This window comes from Octopus bimaculoides, chromosome 4 (genome assembly GCF_001194135.2).
Source record: "Octopus bimaculoides isolate UCB-OBI-ISO-001 chromosome 4, ASM119413v2, whole genome shotgun sequence".
NCBI lineage: Eukaryota > Metazoa > Mollusca > Cephalopoda > Octopoda > Octopodidae > Octopus > Octopus bimaculoides.
In genome coordinates this window covers 21,406,405-21,430,817 of record NC_068984.1, presented here as the reverse complement: position 1 = coordinate 21,430,817, position 24,413 = coordinate 21,406,405, and the positions used below count along the sequence as shown (strand labels likewise).

Genomic DNA, 24,413 nt, shown 5'->3' with positions numbered 1-24,413 from the left:
TATATATATATATATGTATGTATGTATATGTATGTATGTATGTATGTATGTATGTATCTGCCTCTCTTTCTCTCTACAAACATATATATATATATATATATACTAGCTGGTGTACTCAGTAATTCCCGGGAGTAAAGATGTTCTATTGAAACGCCTTATAACTCTGATATAAGAAAGCAATTTCGTTATAACTGCTGCAAAAGGTGTATTTTCCACCATGAAAAAGTACAAAAAACTGTCAGCTGGAGGAGGGAGAGATTGTCGGAGGTTGGCGAGAAAGGTTTTTGGAGGTTGACAAGAAAGTACTCTGACTCATCGTGGCATTTTAAAGGTGAACTTTATGAAGGCTAATTTATTAAAGGTAATATATAAATGTAGTTGATATCTACATTAATTTATGAATGAAGTGATTAATGTTTAAGAATGAAATGAAGAAAGTGCAATAATAATGTTTATACTCACTGATGGTGTCTCTCAGTAACTGCATTTAGCTTACGGAGTTCTTGTTTTTATAACTATCAAAAAGCAGCCAGGATAGACATATTGTTGAGAACAAATGATTTTGTTGGAGGTCTGTTATCTCCATTCCAGTCCCTGGTGGCCTGGAAGAGGCTAGAAGGGTCAAGTGGCAAAGACATTATTGTGCTTAGCGAAGGCATCTGGGAAATGTATAACTGCTGCCATTCACAGAAAAACTATTGTTGTACCGTGAGTAAAGCACTGTTGAAGTGTTAAGTGAAATTTGGCAATCAAGGATCGAATCCACACTATGCCTGCATGAAGCCACTACAAATATGTTGTGGAATAAAAAATTTATCTACTGTCATGGAAAAAGTGTAACTGTAAAAATGCAGAATTATCGGAGTAATGGGCATTCAAAAAAGTATGTATGTATAGAAATGTATGAATGAAGTCTTTAAGGTTTAAGATTCAAATCAAGGAAGAGCAATAATAATGTTTAGCAGTTCAAAACTGAGTAGTGAAATGCAGAATTAGGTCAGCTGATCATGAGAATCAAATATTGATCGCTTCACTAAAAACTGCAGGTGGTATTGGTTATTTCCCTTAGGTTGTTTAAATAAAATATTAGTAATATGTAGTAGATTGAAGGATCCATTGGAGGGGCCCTTTTATCGATTTTTGTCAACAATCTAAGTATGTCACGAGGTTTAACTGGAAAAATGCAGTGTTATCAGAGTTATGGGCATTGAAAGTGTACATGCATCAAGAAAGTACAATAATAAGGTTTAGCAGTTGAAAACTGTGAGTAGTGAAATGCAGAATTAGGTGCACTGATCATGAGAATCAAATATTGATTGCTTCACTAAAAACTAACAACTGTAAGTGGAGGTGCTATGGGTTATTTCCCTTGAGTGTTTAAAAAAATACTGTGTATATGCTAAGAGTTATTTCTCTTGGATGTTTATAAAAAATAGTTATATGAGGTAGATACAAAGATCCCTTTCAGGGGCCGTATTATCGATTTTTTCAACAATCTAAATACATCACGAGGTTTCCAGACATGAGTTCTACTCACGTGTCAATTTTCATCAAAATCAATAAAACGATGTAGGAGAAGTTAGCTAACAAGGCCACAAACAAACAAACACCAATTTTCCACATATATAGTAGATATGTCCCTCTTTCTCTCTCTCTCTCTCCCTCTCACGCACACACATACACACACACACACACATACACACACACACACACACACACACATATATATATATATATATATATATATATATATATACACACATACATACATATATTTATATATACACATACACACATGCAAATGTATGTGTTTGTGCATACGAGCAACACAGTGCAAATCAGAAGAATTAAATTTGAATATTATAAATCTTCCCTGTGGGTGAACAGAGATTGTAAAAACATTCCTAGTTAATTCATAGGGAGGTTTTGTAACATACATGTATATATGTGTGTGTGTGTGTGTGGTTCTTGTCTATTTTGTTTTGCTAAAGCTTATGTTAGATGTAAGGAGGATTTAATGTATATTTACCATATTAAAGGTAAGCAAGATTATACATGCAGATCTAAGGTTTTCTTTTGGTTAGCATTCTGATCGAGTGTACTCATCAGCAGATTGAGAAGAAACTACTGTTAACTTGAAAGATTTAGAAGTACTGGTTAAGTATTAAGAGGGTCAGTCTTAGAAGTTCACAAAAGAATTTGGACATGTGTTAGTTTGTGGAAACAAGTTAATGTGTTTCAAGTATGGTTGGTATTGAAAAGCAAATGAGAAATTTCCTTCTAAGATGGATGTCAAAGTAACATAGGTCCCTCCCTAAATGTTGTCCAGTATTTCCCATGTAAGCTTAACGATCCCTCATTTTGTCTCTAAATAAATTTCAAAAGTACTGATGTATTCTAAAAGTATCAGTGAAGGAATCATTTGTTTGTTTCTTTTTATATGATTTTGTCTCAAACAAGATTTAAGGTCACAGTAGTGTAAGGGACTACAGAAAAGGAAAAGAAGAAGCCTATAAATTCAAAAGATGTTGATTGAGAGAAAGTTTTAAGGACTGAATATCATAGAACAAAGCAAAACAAGACAATGGTAATGAATGCCAGAGAGCAGCAGTTTGAGAAAAAATGTCATTCTAACAAAAGACTTATGACTAACAGAAAACTCAGAAACAATGCACCTGGGAAAAGAAGTAGTGGCATGTTTAAAGGTTTGGACAGAGGGTACTAGACCACAAAGTTAATCAGAGAATTGATCAAGGAAATACTTATAGAAAAGACAAGAAGGTTACATTTTGATGCTGAGCTAAAGATTCCAAGCAAGTAGAATTCAATCAAGCGTGTTAAGACACTCAGAGAAGACACCTGCTCAAAAATGATTGTAATATCCAGTGGAAGGCTGAATGGTTTTGCCAATCTAAACCATTCTTAATGAGTACTCTATGAAAGGCGGTGAGTTGGCAGAAATGTTAACATGCCGGGCAAAATGCTTAGCAGTATTTCGTCTGTCTTCATACTCTGAGCTCCAACTCTGCCAAGGTCGACTTTGCCTTTCATCCTCTCGGGGGGGGGGGGGTCGATAAATTAAGTACCAGTTGCATACTGGGGTCAATCTTATCGACTGGCCCCCGCCTCCCCCCAAATTTTGGGCCTTGTGCCTAGAGTAGAAAAGAATGAGTACCCTATGAGTTTTATGTAGATAGTTGAGTCACTGTTAATAGGGATGTCAGCAAGGAAAACCGTGTTTTTGTTTGTTTTTAAATTTTATCTTCTAGATATTTCCATTTAAAAGGCAAACTCTATATTGGGACAATTCCGTACTAGCTAATTTTCCTCTTGATTTGATTGAAGTATTTTTGTCATTGTAACTCTTAGTAACACATAATACATTCTGCATGTTGTTGTAATTCATCTTCAAATTGTTCTTGTTGTACAGCCAGTCTGTTTGGCGCTATTCAAGAAATATTAGATGGAAAATGTTTTGCAGCTTTGCTTTGACATCAGTTTTATATGATAGACTATACCAACCAGCATGTCCTTTTCCTGATTTCTTGATATTTCTTGAACAGCTCAGTATTCCACCATTATATTGCAAGAGACTTCCAGTATTTGCTACCGCAGCTAATATATTATATGCTTAATTTAAGAAAAAGAGAATGTTTATTCTCATGCCTATATTAACAGATAATCTCTTGTTTTAGTTTTCTTCATTGAAATGAATGGCTGCATCAGAACAATATGTGTTTATGCTAGGTTAGAGGAAGTTTCTGCAATTATTGACAAAGTTATTGAATGACATATTAATATTATCTCTGTCCTCCTTCTGAATCCAAAGTGGATATGAGATATTAATGAAACATAACATGTAAGGAACAAAAAAATATCTGGAAAAATACATTCTTCCTGAAAACTTTCTGTCTATCCAGTGGCAGAAATGTGTGGATGCATAATTCAAAACATTTCAACAGCTATAGTCAAACACTAAATTACCTGGAGAAATAACTTCTGAAGATTCGAATTGTGACACACATACATGTACCTGTATACAGGTGTGTATGAGGCAATAAATTAAAAGGTACAGACATGTGTGCATCTGTGTATAAGGTAGCAAATAGGTTGATACATACATGTGTTTGTATGTGTATGTTTGTGTCTTTGTGTACGTGTATGTGTTTGTGTGTGAGAGGGAGAGAGAGAGAGAGAGAGAGAGAGAGAGAGAGAGTGTGTGTGTATCTGAGTAAAGAGTAGCAAATGGGTAAATGTATGTGTCTGTGTAGAAGGTAGTTGATTGGTAGATATGCATATGTGTATGTGTGTGTATTTGTGTATAAGGTTGATTAAACTGGTAGAAGTATATATTCTTTTATTCTTTTACTTGTTTCAGTTATTTGTCTGTGGCTATGCTGGAGCACCACCTTTAATATGCGCATGTTAGGCTTAAAGATAGCAGATTTTCAGAGTTGCTAGAGTGCTGGATAGAAAGCTTCACAGTATTTGTTTCAACTTGGTGTTCTAAGTTCAAATCCTGCCAAGATCACCTTTGTCTTCTTTCCTTTCAGGATTGATAAGAAAAATTAGCAGGCTAGGGCAGTGGATTGTCAGAATTGTGAGAGCATTGGATGTAATGCCTTGTAGTATTTGTTCTGGGTTTGTGCATTTAGAATTCTAATTCTGCTCCATCACTGAAAAATAGCAGAACTGCCAAGAGTTGCAACTAACTGATAGCATCAACAATTTGTAAAAATAGATGGAAATATAGTTTTCTTCCTTTGATCAGAAGATTCACCACCACCACCACCACCACCACCACCACCACCACTGCCACCACCATCTATCTGCATGCACACACTACACTCACATGTACACACACGCACACACTCAACTAAGTGTCATAGTAATGTGGATACTGAGACTATGAAATGCTAAAATTTGAAAAGTTAAAGATTATTTTGCAAAATATATGCAGATGTCTAAATGATATTGTACTATGTTTATACCAAGCAAAAAAAAAGCTACAATGAATAGAAATAGCATAAAGTTATACACATAGCACAAACTGCAAACTGACATTACATTTCTCATATCATAGCATATTCATTGTGTACATATATATCATCATCATCATCATCATCATCGTTTAACGTCCGTTTTCCATGCTGGCATGGGTTGGACAGTTCGACTGAGGTCTGGGAAGCCAGGAGGCTGCACCAGGCCCCAATCTGATCTGGCAGTGTTTCTACAGCTGGATGCCCTTCCTAACACCAACCACTTCGAGTGTGTAGTGGGTGCTTTTTACGTGCCACCAGCACAAGGGGCCGGAGGAGCTGGCATTGACCATGTTTAGATGGTGCGTTTTACGTGCCACTGGCACGGAAGCCAGTCAAGGCGGCACTGGCATTGGCTACATTTGGATGGTACTTTTTACATGCTACCGGCACGGGGCTTGCAACTGAAATTTCCATTTGATTTGATTTTGATATTGCTGATATCGATGTACTTGACTCGGCATCGGCCATGTTCGGATACATATGTGTGTGTGTGGGGGGAGTTATGTTCCTGTTTGCTTATATGTTCTGTGTGTGTGTGTGTGTGCACTCTTATCTCTTTATTTACATGTTATCTGCTCTTCTCTGTTAATCCAGGAAAGCTGTAATTTCAAAAGAATTATGTAAAGATGCAAGTTTCAAAATACCTAACAAAAAAATACCTGGTGTTCGTATTGGTATGATTGGCTGTGGCGTTATTGGACAACAAATCGTCCGATGTCTATTATATCAGAATAATATAAAGCCTCATAATTTGCTCATTTCAACAAGAACTCCAGAACAGCTTGGTATGTAGGACTATTTTTTTCAAGAAGCTTAACTGTTTTGATATCTGTGATTAATTACTGGGATTTAAAATTAAAAGATTGTTAACCCCATTTGTGATATATTCGTGTTTGTCACTACATTACTCTTGAATCAATTCTAGAATATCTTCAGGTACTTAATTCTTGTGGTTCTTTAAAATAGGTTTGAAGTTGGAATCTTTATTTTTGCTGGATAATTTTAGAGTTCTTAGTGGTTAAAAATATTAAAACTCTCTGTGAGAGAAGAAAGACCTGAGTTCAAAGCCAGCATTGGAGAGCAATGTTGGGTAGCTGAAAGACAGCAGGAAGTTGGTCTAGTTGAAGTATATTGTCAACATTATAAACCCAAAGTATGAAACTAGTAGTTTAAAAAATTGAATTATTTAAATCCCAGATATTAGGAAGAAAATCTGAAGGCACCTTTTGTGTTGTTGCTGAGACTGGAAACATTTAAAATGGTTTTAAGGTAAAATAAGTCACATGTCCAGGCCAGTGCTCCACAACCATTTTTCACTTGTTTTTAGTGATTTGGAAAAGAAAGAGGCTTGGAGAAGCCATTATGAAAGACTGCTGAACATGGTGAATGAATGGGAGGAGGAGAGCCTGCCAAATGTTGACCCAGTAGAGGGACCAGCTATCCAAATAGACAGCACCCTGGTAGATAAAGCAATTAAGGGTATGAAGCCAGGAAAAGACCCCGGCCCATCAGGAATCACTGTTGAGATGCTTAAGACATCTGGTGATGTGGGCTATGGCCTAGTCACCTGTATTGTAAACCAGGTAGTTCATGATGGAGTCATACCCAATGACTGGCATAGCAGCACCATAGTTAACTGCTACAAAGGTAAAGGTGATGCTTTAGATAGAAATAACTACAGGGGTATCAACCTGCTGGATCAAGTGATGAAAGTCAGGGAGAGGGTCATAGCCCAACTAATTAGGGAGAGAGTCTGCTTAGATGAGATGCAGTTCGGTTTTGTGCCCAATATAAGCACCACTGATGCTATATTCCTGGTACAGCAACTGCAGAAGAAATACCTAGCCAAAGATAAACCCCTATACTTGGCTTTTGTGGCCTTGGAGAAAGCCTTTGACAGGGTCCCCCAATCCCTTATTTGGTGGGCAATGCAGAAACTGGGGATTGATGAATGGTTAATAGAGACTATACAGGCCCTATGCAGAGATGCCGTTAGTAAGGTTAGGGTTGGCAATGAGTATAGTGAAGAATTCTGGATAAAGTAGGGGTCTACCGAGGATCAGCCCTCAGTCCCTTTTATTCATTATAGTCCTGCAGGTAATATCAGAGGAATTCAAGACAGGTTGCTCCTGGGAGCTCCTCTATGCCCTCATAGCAGAATCACTACCAGAACTAGAGAAGAAATTTCAGTTGTAGAAGCAATGTTTAGAATTGAAAGGCCTTAGAGTCAATGTTGCAAAGACCAAAGTTCTAGTAACTAGGAAGGTGAACACATCACACACCCCTGCTCGATCTGTAGAAAAGGTGTAGGTAGAAACTCCATAAGATGTACCCAGTGTAAGCTATGGACACATAAGAAGTGCAGCAACATCACAGGAAGATTAACTGGGAAGATAACTTTCATGTGTGGCAGATGCACAGGGGCAATAAACACCACAGATTCTCAGAAAACAGATTCCATCACATGCCAGGGTGAGAAACTAGAAGTAGTTGATAGCTTCTGCTACCTAGGTGACCAAGTCTGTAGTGGGGGTGGATGCTCTGAGAATAAGAATAAGAATAGCCTGGGTAAAGTTCAGAAAGCTTCTACCCCTACTGGTGACAAAGGGCTTCTCACTCAGAGTGAAAGGTAGATTGTACAATGCATGTGTGCGAACTGCCATGCTTCACGGCGGTGAAACATGGGCCATGACTGCTGAAGACATGCGTAGGCTTGAAAGAAATGAAGCTAGCATGATCCACTGGATGTGTAATGTCAGTGTACATGCATGACAGAGTGTAAGCACCCTGAGAGAAAGCATCGGATGTGGTGTTCAAGAGAGACGTTTGCATTGGCATGGTCATGTACTACAGATGGATGAGGAGAGCTGTGTGAAGGAGTACTACTCTCAAACAGTTGAAAGAATCCAGGGTAGAGGGAGACCTAGAAAGACATGGAATGAGGTGGTGAAGTATGACCTTGAAATGCTGGGCCTCATAGAGGCAATGACGAAACACCGAGATCTCTGGAGATGTGCTGTGACTGAGAAGACCCGGCAAATAAAGTGAGTTCACAGCTGTAACCTACACCAGTGTCGCAAAACCAGCCCACTCAAAAGTACCTTGAACTGTAGGGTGACATGCTGTGCTTGAGGACACCTATTGAGTCAAGTTCATCAAAAGTAAAATCAAAAGTAAAATCAAAAGGAAATTGTAGTTGTACTATATATATATATATATATATATATATATATATGTGCATATGTATGTTTGTGTTTGTTTCCCGCCTCTACTTGACAATCAATGTTGGTTTGTTTACATCCCCATAACTTGGCAATTCAGCAAAAGAAACTGGTAGGTATAAGTACCAATTTTAAGATAAGTAATAACATTAATTTGTCCAACTAAACCCTTCAAAGTATTAATAATGTCATAGAAGAATAATTGCGAGAATTAGGATACAAACCACAGCAGCACCTATTTTTGTATTACAATAATTATCCCAGCATTAATTAAGCAAGGATGTTCATGTTTGTGACTAATTAATTTTTTCCATGTATTTTGCAGATGAATTTACGATAGAAGGAATTTCCTGCACTGATGATAATTTCGAAGTGTGTAGATTTGCAGAGGTTTTGTTACTTGCCATCCCGCCATCACAACTTACCTTGCTGTCAAAAGAAATTAGGGACCACTTATCAAGAAAATGCATTGTCTACAGCATTTTAGCAGGTCAGGACCTCCAGAAGCTGGCTACAATGCTTAGAACTGACAATGTTTACAACTTGGATGTTTATATTAGTGAAGAGACCACAGCCAGCATAAAGTGGGAACAAATGAAGATTCCGGATATTCTAAGTGACGAGGATCTACTAAAAATGTTTCTGCCATTCAGGGGCTCAGGTAAAGTCTATATTTTATAGTACTTTTGATTTTAGTTATTGTTATTGTTTTGATACTATTCAGCCCTTGGTCAGCTCTCCTTGAGAAGATCTATAATCAAATGTATTCCAACTGTAATTATCTAATGCATATTTCCTTTTTTTTAAGATGATAAGTTATAATCTGAGGAAGCTTTAACTGCTATTTTTAGCAGATTTAGTAGCCAAGTAGAAGTATTCTCACTAATTCAGAGGTTTTATTAATTAAAAGGTTTCAGAGATTATGAACCAATCTTGCTGACATTTTAAATTAATGTTCAATACACCAAATAATCTATTAATCAATATAGCTGTTTCATGATATTCATCAATCTACAATCTCAGAGCATCCACCAACCTACTGTATAAAGTCCTCCACCAAACAGACAAACCTTCATTTACCAATAATTTATAACAGCTCGCCCTATCATTGATTTGTACCTTCCCTATCACATCTCCTACAATTACAATTCTCTCAGCACATTTGAACATCTTAATTCTATTTTGCCTTTCCTCCAGCCACCTATACCAAAAATATTTGAACTTCCTTACATCCTTTGGCTCTACACGTCATCTCCATTACCCCTTACCCATTGACGGCTTTCTTCTCTTTTAATTGCTGATCTAGAGGAAGGGGAAGTGTCCATAACCTTTGCAAAACCTCCTCAGACCAGTGAACTTGATGCAGTTCATGTAATGCTTAAACCAGTGGGTCTCAACCATTTGATATATTGTTGAAGTATAATCAATTTATTACAGATAAATTTTAACAACAAAAGCCCCCCCCCCCCCAAGGGTCATGTGGACCCCAGTTGAGAACCATTGGTTTAAACTGTTGCCGGTCAACAGCTGCTGGAGAGACATGAGCTGGGAGAATATTCTAGACGGATGGTGTTCTGGAGAGGAAAGACTAGGTATAGTGGTGAGTCAGGGACTGAGAGGTGCTGGTTGAATACAACAAGGGTAATATGAGTAAGCTGGTGGGGGGGATGCTAGATTTGGTGGGTAGGGAAGGTGAGGGAAAACTTCCCAGCCTAATAAATTTATTTTGGCTTGAGTTATCTTTGTTGAAATGTAACCTTGCATTATCATGAGGTTCTCCATTTCTTGACACACTTTCTCTCAGTGTGATTGAGATACTCTTGAACAGTGGGCCAAAATATTTTAAGTCCCCAATACTTTGACATGGATCCTCCTCAGTTGCAGTTTGCACTGTGTCATTAGTGAGAACATTTGGTATTTTTAATCTATACTTGTCCAAAAGATCGAATTCACCATTTTTGAATTTCTTAAACCACCTTTTACATTTCCAGACACACCATCAAAATATACAGTACATATGTTTACCCTAATATGTATTGCATTGTTGCTGTGATAAAATTCAGAAAACATGCAATGCCAAATATGCAACTTACTGAAGTTCTTCCCTTCCATGGGCTATTGTATAATGCATATACATACACAACACATGTCCATTCTAATGTTTTGTCATTAAATCTGTGCTGATTGGTTGAATGCAAGGTCACATTTTATTGGCTTGCAAACAATTTGTGGTATGACATAAGACTATTCGCTTGAAAATATGGCATTGCTTTTCAGTACCCTTAATACATACAGGGGTTGGACAAAATAATGGAAACACCTTAAAATTTCAAAAAAAATTAATTTTAATATGGGGTAGGACCGCCTTTGGCAGTAGTTACAGCATGAATTCTATGAGGTATGGACTTGTACAAAGTTTGAATTGTTTCCAAAGGAATTTTTGTCCATTCTTCAGCTATACATACATACAAACATACATACATACATAAATACATACATACATACATACATACATACATACATACATACATACATACATAGAATCCCCCTGTTACTGAATACATACACAAACATCAACACAAGGAATGCTGGTGGAACATTCCCATCAAAACAGCTGTCAAGTGTAAGCAGAACAGGCCAGATATTGTTGTCTGGGGTAGACAGTAATAAGTATGTACGGTCATAGAGGTTGGCTGTCCTGTTGTTGTGAATATCTCTTTGAAAATCTAAGAGAAAGAGGATAACTATGGACAGCTGCTTCAAAACCTCTAGCTTCTATATCCAGATTATAAATTCATATTTATACCAATAATACTTGGTGCATTTGATTTTGTGAGTAAATGTCCCAAATGGCAGTCTGGATAAACTAGGGCTTTCAGAGAAGGAAATGAACCAACTCACACATTACAAATACAATCTGTAAGTGAAACAGTATAAATATGCAAGACTTTCCTTAAGTTTAAATTATGACATTGTTTAAATTATCTTCACTCCAATGATGGAGCTTGGTATCTTTGTTAGAAATCAGCCCCTTCTTCAGAGGAAGAATTTAAATGATTAAATACAGGAGAGAGAGTGAGTGAGAGAGAGAGAGAGAGAGAGAGAGAGATACATACATACATACATACATACATACATACATACATTACATACATACATACATTACATACATACATAAATGCAAATAAACAAACAAACAAACAATATTATCTACCAATGAGTCATATTGTAGATAGGACACTGTATAATGAGATCCGTTGGAAGGATAACCCTGAAACTAAAAATATAAGAACTTGCAGTATGGTAGAAGCTATATTCACTCATAATAAAAAGGAGTACTGGTGGAATATCCCAGTGAAAACCTCAATAAGATGAAAGTACAATAGATCTGATATAAGGATTTGGGATAGAGAAGAGAAACCGTGCACAATTGTGGAAATTAGCTGCCCAGCAGATGTTAACATAAAGCTAAAGATCAGCAAAAAGGAAAATACCTATGCTGAACTATTGAGGAATCTACAGTTACTCTATCCAGATTACAAGTTCAGGTTTATACCTGTAATTATTGGGGCACTGGGATATATATGTAATACACTAACTAAATACCAATCTTGAGAAATTAAGCTTCTCAAAATCAGAAAGGAGAGAGCTGATTTGAAAACTACTGATCCAAGCCATCACTGGAACTGTAAAAATCTATAAAGCTTTCCAGAAGTTTATCATTTATATATATATATATGAGCATGTCTAGACACGCAACTATATACATGAGAATACATGCATAAAACAAAATAAACAAATCTGCACATATACATACATACATACATACAACAAACATACATACATGCACACACACACACATACATATAGGCGGCGAGCTGGCAGAAACGTTAGCACGCCAGGCGAAATGCTTAGTGGTATTTCGTTTGCCGCTATGTTCTGAGTTCAAATTCCGCCGAGGTCAACTTTGCCTTTCATCCTTTCGGAGTCGATTAAATAAGTACCAGTTATGCACTGGGGTCAATATAATGAACTTAATCCGTTTGTCTGTCCTTGTTTGTCCCCTCTGTGTGTAGCCCCTTATGGGTAGTAAAGAAATAACACACACATACATACATTCATACACACATACATACATACATGCATACATACAAAAATATCCTGTTGATGTTGAAATTCCAATGAAGGAGCCTTGGATCTGAGTTAGAAACCAGCTCTTTCTCTATTAGCAAAATATCTAAAATTAAAACTGAATAATGACCTACCTACCTACCTACCTACCTACCTATTTACCTACCTACATACCTACTTACCTACCTACCTACCTACCTACCAACCTACCTACCTACCTACCAACCTACCTTTATTTTTACATCTGGTACCAGTCACAAAAATAATACTAGGGTGAATTTGATCGATTTATCCCTTTAAGGTGGTGCCCCAGTATGGCAACAAACTGGCACAAATAAAAGAGTGAATACTAAATACCAACATAGTAACCATTGAGAAATAGAGCCATATATGAGGTATTAAAAAAGAGAGTAAATTGTGGTTTAAAAAAAGGAGGAAAAAAAGGGTAAAAAGAGTAAAACAAAATGATGCTAATAGGAAAAAACATTGAAAAAGATTATAAACGTAAAGTAAGAATGTTCAAATAGTACTGCATGTGAGTGGGGTGCATGCAGCCATTTCATCACCATTGATTTCATTGTACACTTTACCATTTTTCATTCGTTTTATGTTTTTTGTCCCCACTGTGATGTTCTGTCTGTCTTTGTGCTGTGCCCTCCGTGTTATGGCCATAGTGCCAAATAAAGAGATCACATTCATGACAAGTTAGATATAAAGATTGTCTTTTGGTAAAAATATTGCTTTCATTACTAATAATTATTTTTCCAAATGTAATTTCAGATTCAATAATAGAAGATGTTAATAGGCTGCCAGCAATTATTACATGTGCTGCAATAAATCTATCCTGTGCAATATCTGCTCAAAAACCTGAGGAAATGTTGTCATTGGTCCAGTTAGTAATTTTTAGTGCACTACCATTGGATGAGGATGAAAGGTTTTGGATTGAAGATTTTGGCAGAAATCTAAGCTCAAGGTGAGATATGAGGATCAAGATAAAACAGATTTCTAAGGTATCTGGGGAGACAGATGGAGGTTTGTATTAACAAAACTTCATTTAAAAGAGAAATTGTAGATTGTTGATGTGTTTGAGTTGCTGTGAAGAGTAAAACGTCTAACAAGGACTAAATTGGGCGGTAGGGGTGGGGTGGGGGTAGGGGGTAGCTAATTATGTCAACCCCAGTGTTCAACTGGTACTTATTTTAGCAACCTCAGAAGGATGAAAGGCAAACCCCAGTGCTCAAATGGCACTTATTTTATCGACCCAGCAAAGATGAAAGGCAAAGTTGACCTTAGTGGAATTTGAACTCAGAACATCAAGCTGGAAAAAATGTCACTAAGGATTTTGTCTGGCATGCAAATGATTCTGTCAGCTCACTGCCTCAATAACAATAACAATAATAATAATAATAATAATAATAATAATAATAATAATAATAATAATGATAATAATGCGAAAGTGCTACATTGGAAACTGTGTGAAAAGTGGTGGCTAGAGAGAGGCAAGACATGGTATGAGCACAAACCGCAGAGAGTGGCAGAGTCAGAGACTAGCAAAATCCTCTGGGAGTTCCCAATCCAAACAGATCAGGTGTTAGAGCATAACAGACAAGGCCTAGTGGTGCTATGTAGTTGATGTTGCATGACCCTTTGACCGACGAATAGCCAAGAAGGAAGACGAAAAGACAGATAGGTACAACTTTCTTAAGTATGAAATAGCGCAGCTATGGAAAATGAAGAAGGTGAAAATAGTGCCAATTATTGTTGGGTCCTTGGGAACAGTATCGGAAGGCATCAAGACGAATATAAAGGAAATTGGAATAGAGTGCCCAGTAGAACTGTTACAAAAGGTTTGCCTCCTTGGCACAACCAGAATAACCAGGAAAGTATTAGATAGCAGAAAAGAACGAATAGCATGGTACCATAGGCTACAGGTAGTAAGCCAGCTATGCATGCAAGACTCCAGGAGCTCCAACAAAACCTGTGATAAAGAGAAATTAATAATAATCATAATAATAATAATAATAATAATGATGAACTGCAAAATCCTGTGGGATGTAGTGATCCAGTGCAATCACCTGACCAGACATAAGAAACCAAACGTTGTGGTGAATAAATAAGAAAGAACATGTATGATTATCGACATAGCATGCCCCTGGTGACAACAGGATCAATGTGAAAGAAGAAGAAGAAAAAGTAAACAACTATGACGATTTAAAGTGGGAAATATGAAGGTTGTGGTCAATGAAGAGAGTAGATGTGATACCAATAGTAATTGGGTCACTTGGAATTATCAGCACTCAGCTACCAACATGGCTGAAAAAGATTGGTGCAAGTGTGAAGGTAGAACACCTACAAAAGTCAGCATTGCTGGGAACTGCAAGAATTCTTCGCAGGGTTCTTGAAGCATGACCAGTAAACAAGTGTCACCTTAGTCTGATGGCTGTGGACAGCTGACACTTTCCATCATACCCAGCAAAATAAGCTGTGAGTTATAATCACATAATAATAATAATAATAATAATAATAATAATAATAATGATAATAATAATAATAATTGTTTCTGATTTAGGCACAATGCTGACCATTTTGAAAGTAGGGAATTAGTCAATGCCATCAGCCCTGGTACTAGGCTGGTACTTTTATTTGAACAACACTGAAAAGATGAAAGGCAAAGTTTTTGCATTTCTCCATCCATTTACAATTTTTATGAAAAGCAGATGTGAAAAAGTCTTACTGTTTTTCTATTGCAATGGCATTTTCAAATGCTTCTTCAACTTTTGTAATGATTATCTAATGATGTCCCTTTAAACTTCTTTTGAGCTTAGAGAGGAGATCCAAACCATATTTTTAAAGTTAAACCTATAAGGTTAGTTGGGGAAGAATTGTGAAATGATTTTGACAAATCAGTTTAGCGCAAATAAAACTGCTATTGCTGGTGCATTGTTATGATGAAACAAAATTCCACTTGTTAATTTTGCCCGTTATTTGTTGAATTCTAATTCTTAGCATATTAATTGCTGTCACTTAATGTTGACCTTTCATAGTTTCACTTTCATTGAGATATTCAATAGGAATAACATCCTTTGGGATTGTAAAAAATACTTGCTATTACCTTGGTTCAAACTGAATATGTTGTTAATGGTTTGATGGAATACAGAACCCTTTCATTGCTATATTTCTGATGGAATACAATGCCTTTGTTTGTATTAAATTTTAAAAGAATGAAGAATTTAGTGAAATAACTGCCATCATTAAGCTTGTGTGTTGTTGTGTGAGGATGGCATATCAAAGAAGAAACTGAACATTCCCTCTCTGTGTCATAGGAGTCGACTAAAAGAGGTTGAGTTAGGATTTGCACTCAAGAAATATAGTTGAAAGAAATATTAAGCTGGAGCTTGGAACATAAATTACCATATCTGATGGCATAAAAGACTCATGAGCATATTAGACAGATCCTCATTTCTGTAGGACATATCCAGGAATAAGTTTTTAGTGCAATAAAGCATGTAATGTAGGCCCAACTTCGCATGGAGGAAAAGTTGGGGTGATTTTTTGAGACTGTTTTTTTTTTTTGCAAAAAATATGTCTTATATACCATCAAATACGGAACATAAAAATTTTGAGGGGAGGTTCTAATCCAAATCACTTTAAAACAGGAAGTTTATATCATAGAACTAGGAGTAGTCTCAGTGGGGTTGGCTTCAAAGGGGTAAAATTATCACTTGCCTGAATATGTTTACCTTATTGTATCTGCAGAACCATATCTCATCACTGGCAACAGTTATTGAGAAATATTTTTGAAGATCACAATTTGAAAAATGCTAATATGTTGCCCAACACTACTTTTATTCATGGATGAAATATTATAATTATCAAAAAGAGAGGAAATCCATCTCCTGCTGATATTATTCATCTTCAGATGGCCGTGGAGTATTTGTTGACCAGAACTTTTGCTTATGTTCAACTCAGATGCAATGTTTCTAATTGTGAACTTTGCATCTGCTCCAGTTTATATTTTCACTAACCCATAGCTTTCTTCAATTATCGAAGGATGTCCATAACAATACTGATCAACATTGAATCATGGCATTCTATAAAGTGTTTCTTCTACTTTTGATTAGTTCATGAAGCCTTTAGATTACTGCCATAAACTTTAAGCAAATCATTTTGAGTAACCTAAATACATTCATTCATTTATTTTCTTTTTGCAGTTATATTGTCAGCATCTTTAAAACGCAAAATAATGTAGCTACCCTGCTTAGGAAAGTGAAGAAAAGCAGTAATCTTCAAATGGGATTCGTTAAGGCATTTATGCAATATTGTTATGTACCTACTTGTAAAAAGGGAGCTGAGTGGCATGACATCAAGAGAAGTTTGACGATTGAGTAAGCATCATAAGAATTAAGATAACAGCTTGAAAATGGTACGAACTTTACATGCACGCATGCACACACACAGACACACACACACATACATACATACATCGTGGTATTTTTGATGTATAGGTTAACATATCATGACAACCATTTCCATATCTGACAATCTTCAGACAATATAAAACCAGCATCTTCCATCATCCATCATAAACATCATCTTCTTTAATGCCTACTTTTCCATGTTTGCATGGGTTACATGTAAGTACACTGCAGCAGAGGCTCTACAGTCAGAAACCCTTCCTGATGTCAAACCCTTCTTGTTTCCAAGTTGGGTAATCATCTCGTAGTCTATCAAATATCAAACACCTTGGACATGTTTTATGTAGAGAGCAGGAAACAACTGATCCCATGTTCATGAGTCCTTTCTTTTTTTTTTTTTTACAAAATCAGACATGTCAAGACATATCAAATAACCTGGATATGTTTTTGTGGTGGACTTCAATCATATGATACCATCAAGAAGTCATTATTAACAAACCAGTAAAAACAAGGAAAATGCAAACTCACACAAACACACACAAATGTATAATGGGATTCTTTTAGTTTCCACCTACCAAATCCACTCACAAGCCTGGGGTTATAGTAGAAGATACTTGCTCAAGGTGCCATACATTGGGACTGAACCAGAAATCATGTGGTTAGGAAGCAAACTTCTGAACCATACTGACACACCAAGAAGTTTGCTTTACAAACATGTGAGTCTGAGTTTGATCCTACTGTTCTAGTCTCAGGTATAAATTTGGTTGACAGAAACATTACAGAAATTCATTACACACACACACACACACACAAGCACATGTGTGCATCATCATTTAACATCTGTTTTCCATGTTGGCATGGGTTAGAGGATTTGACTGGAGCTGATAAGCTAGAGAGCTGCGCCAAGCTCCAGTCATATGCTTTAGCTTGGTTTCTATGGCTGGATGCCCTTCCTAATGCCAAGTGTTTTACCGAGTGTACTAGATGTCTTTTGTAACACCAGCATGGGTGCCCTTTTGTGTGTCGCCAGCACAGGTGCCTTTTTGTGTGTCACCGGCATAGGTGCCTTTTACATATTACAGACATGCAATATAGGTGCAGGCTTGGCTGTGTAGTTGAGAAGTTTGCTTCCCAACAACAGGATTTGAGGTTCAGCCTCACTGTGTGGCACCTTGAGCAAATGTCTCCTTTGAAGATTTTGACAAAGGTCTAAGCTCAAAGTGAGGGGTGATGATTAAAATAATACAAATTATTAAAGTATCTGAGGAAACAAATGATGGAATGTATTGGTAACATTTTGTGTAAAGGAGAAACTGAAGATCACTGATATGTTTGAGTTTTGAGTGGATGCGGTAGACGAAAACTGAATGAAGCCCATCATATGTGTATATATATATATATGTGTGTGTGTGTGTGCGAAGGCGGCAAGCTGACAGAAACGTTAGTAGGCTGGGCAAAATGCTTAATGGCATTATGTCTGTCTTTATGTTCTAAGTTCAAATTCTGCTGAGGTCGACTTTGCCTTTCATCCTTTCGGGGCTGATAAATTAAGTACCAGTTGCGTACTGGGGTCGATCTATTCGACTAGCCTCCTCTCCCAAAATTTCGAGCCTTGTGCCTAGAGTAGAAAAGAATGTATGTGTGTGTGTGTGTGTGTGTGTGTGTGTGTGTGTGCATGTTGTCATCTTGCTTAGACATGGCATGATTGTTGTAAACAAGTATCATTGTCATGCAAGCAATGTCCTTTACTTCCAGTCATCTCTGGAAACATGTCTGGCTACACGAAATATTACCTTACTTGAAAACAGACGAAGGTCAGTGACAAGAATGGAATCCAGCCATAGGAAACCTGACTCAACAAACTCTGTCTGATCTATGGAAACACAAAAAAGTGGTCTTAAAATGATGATGAAGCTGATGATGATGATGATGATGATGATGATGATACGTTTATATATGACAAGAGTTATGGAGTAGATATACTGAATGAATCTAAAATGTTTGATAATTTATAACATTTGGTGAAAATACAAATTTATTTTCTCAAAGTTTAAAGATTTAAAGATTTAGGTCATCTAAATCTAAAAATGGTTTTTATCCAGTCTACAGAAATTATATTTGTTCTATCAGTGTACTTTTGTTCTTCACAGGATTTTGCAAACTGTCTGATAGTTACTTTGTTATATAAACTTAATATAATCAATGCTTTGAGGTCAGAAATAATAGGTAGCACTTACAGACACTTCCAACAGGGAAGAAATAAAAACAATTCTGAAGAGCAAACATTGCCAAATTTAGCAGTAGTTAATGATAGAAATATCTTGCTTTAAAATTTATTTTGACTATTGGATTATAAAAGAGATCTGATGCAGAACAATAGGTAGTAATACCAACTCAAGGAATGCTAAATTTAATGAATGGCATCACTTGAAAATCTATCTGCCAAATATAAATTATATATCTTCACATCTATTCTAAAATTTCCCTATTCTGTTCCCCAACTCAATGTTTTAGAGCCTCCTATAACCAATAATTTATAGAGTTAGAGTATAGCATATTTAATTGACGTTAGTAGATTATAGGTACTGATGGTAGATTCTAGGTGTTTGTGTAATGAATCTTAGATGATATGAACACTTAACTGAATGAAACAAAACTAAATACTGTAATGCATTTTGTCTGGTTTCATTGTATTGGCCATTTTTACTGTCTATGACCTTAATTATTGATTCTTTACTTTGACATAGAGAGAAGTTTTCACAGAGAAATAGTTTAGTCAATGGAATCAATCTCAGGATATTATTGGTGCTTATTATATTGACTCATATCTTATTACCAGTACTGCATTGTCATGGCCAAGACATAATTCACAATGGCTCGACCCATCTAGTTTTCTGTAGACCAATGTTTCTGCTAAGCCGTGTATTTGTGCATGCACACACATATTTTACAACTAATGCACACAAGAAACAATAAACGCAAAACAAAATGAGCACACAAGATTTTCAAGATGAAATCGAATTTTTTATAATTGAAGATGGTTACTTGCATGGATGCTCTCTTACTTTGCAAAGAAAGACAACATTTGTACAGAAGCAAATTTTTCATACGCCCACAGCAAACTCTTTGCAATTTAGCCCCAGGTCGACATTTATTGAATAGATCCATGGTTAATAATATTCTAGTCATGTTCATCCTATCTTTCTTTGAAAATATATTGGACTATGGTATCCAAATTGTTTATTTCTTTTCCAATGGGTTATCAAAGATACTCCCACTTATCTTTTCTGTGTGTTTTGGTGCTGGAACCATTGTTGTGGAGACTGGAGACATTGAGGGATATCCTGTTTAAATTGAGACAAAGAGCTGTGTCTATATATGTACACAATGTCAGCTTTATGGCATCAAACACATTGGAAATAAAGGTAGTTGGCAACATTCTGGAGGTTGTTCTATATTCTTAAAACCATTATTATTTATTAATTACTGCATACCCTCTCCAATCCCTAGACCACTCTCCATCACACCTTTGCATCTTCTCTCTCTCTCTCGCTTCTTTCACTCCCTCCACTCTCTTCCTGCTTGAAGCAGCCTTGTTAACTTTTTAACGCAAGACATTTTTTTGTCTGTTCCTCAATAATCCCCCACTTCGTTTTTTGAGGGCTTTTGTCTTTCAAGTTACCTGGTGACTTCCCTGCTGCTGACACCACACATAAACTATAAAGTGGTTTGACATTAGGAAGGACATCCAGCTATAAGAAACCATGCCAAAACAGACAGCAGGGCTTGGTGCAATCTTTTGACTTGTCATTTCTTGTTGAACTGTCCAACCCATACCAGCATAGAAAACAGATGACAAATGTTGATGGTGATGATGATGATGATGATGAGGAGGAGGAGGAGGAGGAGGAGAAGGAGGAGGAGGGGGGATTTTATTGTTACTACTGAAATCACTCTTTTATTCAATGTAAAACTCAATTCACTTTTATATATTGTTTTCTTTTGTATCTCACCTTCGTACTGTATCCAATATCTCAGGCCTTTATTGCAAATAAAAGAAACCATTACTTACTATTATCACCATGTTGTTGTTGTTGTTGTTATTGTTGATCACTGGAATCTGCTAGTTTCTGAATAAATAAATAACAGTGACATTTCCCATCATTTAGATTTCAGTTAACTACCACCACCACCACCACCACCACTTCTACTACTACTACTACTACTACTACTACTATTAGAGCAACTACTGCTTCTTCTTTTTCTCCTTCTTTCCCTGTCCCTCTGAAAGAAATCATCTGTGATCAGACTTGGAAAGAGATGGGCTATGTCAGGTTTAAAATACCCACAACAGGGTGTGTGTCACAACTGCACCCCAGGGACACCATGTGGAGATGAGAGCCCAAGGAAGGAAGGGAGGAATGCAGCAAATGCAGATTTGCTGGTATGTGATGGACATGTAAGTAAAAGCAAATAAACTGAGGGGGGAGGTGGGGGTTGAACTGTATGGCAAGTTATACAGTGATGTTCCTGAGTTCATTTGCTATGAAGGGAAGAGGAATCAAACATTTTGAGACTGACCCTTTGTTTGATATAAAAGAAAATTTTCAGCATATTAGTTTACACCATGTTGTTGTTGTTGTTGTTGATGTTGATAGTGTTTACCAACCTTAAATCAAACCAGATTAAGTAAACTTATGATCAAAGGAGTTGTAGTCATAATTATTCCATCTGCTTTCTGAGATAACTGGGTGTGATTTGATTGGAATTTGGCTGCTATTTTTAAAAAGATTGAGTGCCTACATAGTGGCTCCCTTATTGATCTTGAGACAGCTTGTCATAACTATGCATTATGCCATTAGCATAATGCATAGTTATATTGAGATGTTTTAATTAGTAAGTAAAGCTTGCTTGCTTAACTATAGCATAATTGTGGTTGAGATTTGTCACAAGCATTTTTTTATCTACAAGACAAATATAAATAAAAATAAAATGACCATCCCAAAATACAAAAATAAACTGACTGTTTTCATTCTATTCTAGAAGTTTTACTTTAATATTATTTAAAATTAAGACATAGCTTCTGTTGCATGAGCAGACTTTATGCAACACTGTTTAGAAAGGTATTCCTGTATATGATGGCTTTGGTCTTGTTCAAGGGTCTTGCTCCAGGTCAGTCCTGATTCAGTAACCCTATAACCAAAGGAGTAGAGTATCTTTCTTTCAATCTTCATGTGCTGTGTCTTCAGCTAGTATCAATCATAGTGATCCAACTGGAAAGAAGTGGTGATCCAACTGGAAAGAAGCAGGAAAGACTGACCAGAGCCAAGAACTGTGGAGAAAAGTCATTGACAGCCTTGACTCTATAAGGAGTGAATGACTGGAATAAGTTTATCATAGCAGGTGTAGCTGTGTGGTGAGAAGCTTGCTTCCCAACCACATGGTTCTAGGTTCAGTCCCACTGCATGGCATCTGGGCAGTTGTCTTCTACTATAGCCTTGGGCCAACCAAATCCTTGTGTGTGGATTTGGTACACAGAAACTGAAAGGGTGTTGTGTGTATGTGTGTCTGTGTGTCTGTGTGTCTGTATGCGTGTGCATGTGTGTGTATGTCTGTGTGTGTGTGTGTGTGTGTATGAGTGTGTGTGTGTGTGTGTGTGTGTGTCCTCCCATCACCATTTGATAACTGGTATTGGTGTATTTATGTCCCCATAACTTAGCAGTTCAGAAAAAGAGCCCGATAGAATAAGTATTAGGCTTTAAAAAAACAAGTCCTGGGGTCGATTTGTTCAACTAAAACCCTTCAAGGCTGTGCCCCAGCGTGATTGCAGTCTAATGATGGAACAAGTGCAAGAACAAAAGAATAGCAACAAATTATAGATGGCAAGCTGGTAGAGTCCTTAGTACATCAGATAAAATACTTTGCACTAGTCATCTCCCATTCTGTACTCTGAGTTCAAATCCCTGTGAGGTCAACTCTGATTTTCATCCTTCCAGTAAAACATCAGTCCAGTACTGGGTTGTTTTATCTCTCCCCACCTCTCTCTCATTGTGTGTGCAAGAAATTGTCTGAATTGAGATTCAGAGAGGGATGGGCTTCACAAAGTATAAAATACCTAAGACATGTCATAACCCATGATGGTGCCCCTGCAACTCTATCATAAGTTAAAAGCACCCCTCTAAGATGTACAAGTTTGAGGAGACATTTACCATAGACAACAAGTCTAGTACTGGTGACATAGGTTTGTTCAGGACAACAACATAGAACCAATAATGAGGCTACCATCTTAAAAATAGGACACACGGATACAGAGATAATGTAATTATAGATACACTATTGGTCTTGGGTAAGGCATGAAACTGCATCTGAAGGCTGCTGGTATGTAGGAAGCATATCTGGTCATAAAAGCCAAGCAAAAAAAGGAAAGGAGAAAGAGAAATAAGAGATATACACAACATCATGTTTGTCGGATAACTAAGAACTGTGATAGATGGCAAGACACAGTGAGAACCATCTAACACATACCAGTACTGAAACACAGATGTAAATTGTTAACAACAGTAATGGTAATGAGGATGATGATAGTGATGATGATAGTGGTTGTGGTTGTGGTGGTGCTGCTGACTACGACAACACTGATAATTAATGATGATGATGAAGAGGTGGAAAAGGTGGGGGTTAAAAGTAGGAGAAGGAGGAGGGGATAGATGTGGATTTGGTAGCAGTTCCAGAGGCAGAGTAGTATGTGAGATGATGATAAGGAGGAGGAGGAGGAGGCGGAGGAGGAGGAGGAGGCGGCAGCGGCGGAGGAGGAAGAGGAGGAGTATGGTAGTGGTGGTGGTGGTGGCAACTATGACAACAAGGATTATGATGATGATGATGATGATGATGATGACAACAATGACAACAATACATGTAATTAAATCATATAAAAACGGTAGGATTCAGCTCTTTTATGTTCTCCTACATAGAACTTAAAAGACATAACATCTACAAGCATTTGATCTTGATTTTCCTTGCATATAAACAAATGTGCATATCTGTCTTATCTATAAATATTGATGATGTTTCATTAATTTGAACTTTTATTCATTAATTAGCTTCAGTTACTAGACTACAGCCATACTGTGGCATTATCATTAAGAGTTTCTATTGATTACACTGACCCCATGTTTTTTGGTTAGAGCTCATTTCAGGGAGCTCATAAGTATACGAAGTACAAAATGGATAGTAGCTTAAGGGAAGATAAGTTGCTCTGCTCAAATGTAGCAGATTTTGTACAGCATTATACTGATATGTGTGTGTGTGTGTGTGTCTATACACACACAATACACACTCACACACATGCATATATACATGGATAGATAGGTGTACACACATATATTCTTTTATTTGTTTCAGACATTTGACTGCGGCCATGCTGGAGCACCGCCTTTAGTCAGACAAATCAACCCCAGGACCTATTCTTTGTGAGCTTAGTACTTATTCTTTCGGTCTCTTTTGCCACACTGCTAAGTTACGGGGACGTAAAACACAACAACACTGGTTGTCGAGTGATGGTGGTGAGACAAACATAGACACACAAACACACACAAACACACACA

The 24,413-nt window shown here is 36.9% G+C and overlaps 1 protein-coding gene across 2 annotated transcripts in view; it reads left to right on the top strand.

Moving 5' to 3' along the window:
* Window positions 1–20,889, top strand: part of LOC106883817 (NADP-dependent oxidoreductase domain-containing protein 1) — a 28,002-nt gene extending 7,113 nt beyond the window's left edge. The window contains exons 2-6 of one of the 2 annotated variants that reach the window (XM_014934957.2): window positions 5,637–5,827; window positions 8,589–8,924; window positions 13,175–13,367; window positions 16,606–16,779; window positions 19,557–20,889. In XM_014934957.2, the coding sequence (XP_014790443.1) occupies window positions 5,637–5,827; window positions 8,589–8,924; window positions 13,175–13,367; window positions 16,606–16,779; window positions 19,557–19,785 (1,123 nt within the window). In that variant the 3' untranslated portion in view covers window positions 19,786–20,889. Of the gene's footprint in view, window positions 1–5,636; window positions 5,828–8,588; window positions 8,925–13,174; window positions 13,368–16,605; window positions 16,818–19,556 lie in introns of both variants that reach the window. The other variant, XM_014934958.2, reaches the window with a different exon arrangement.
* Window positions 20,890–24,413: the final 3,524 nt, after the last annotated feature.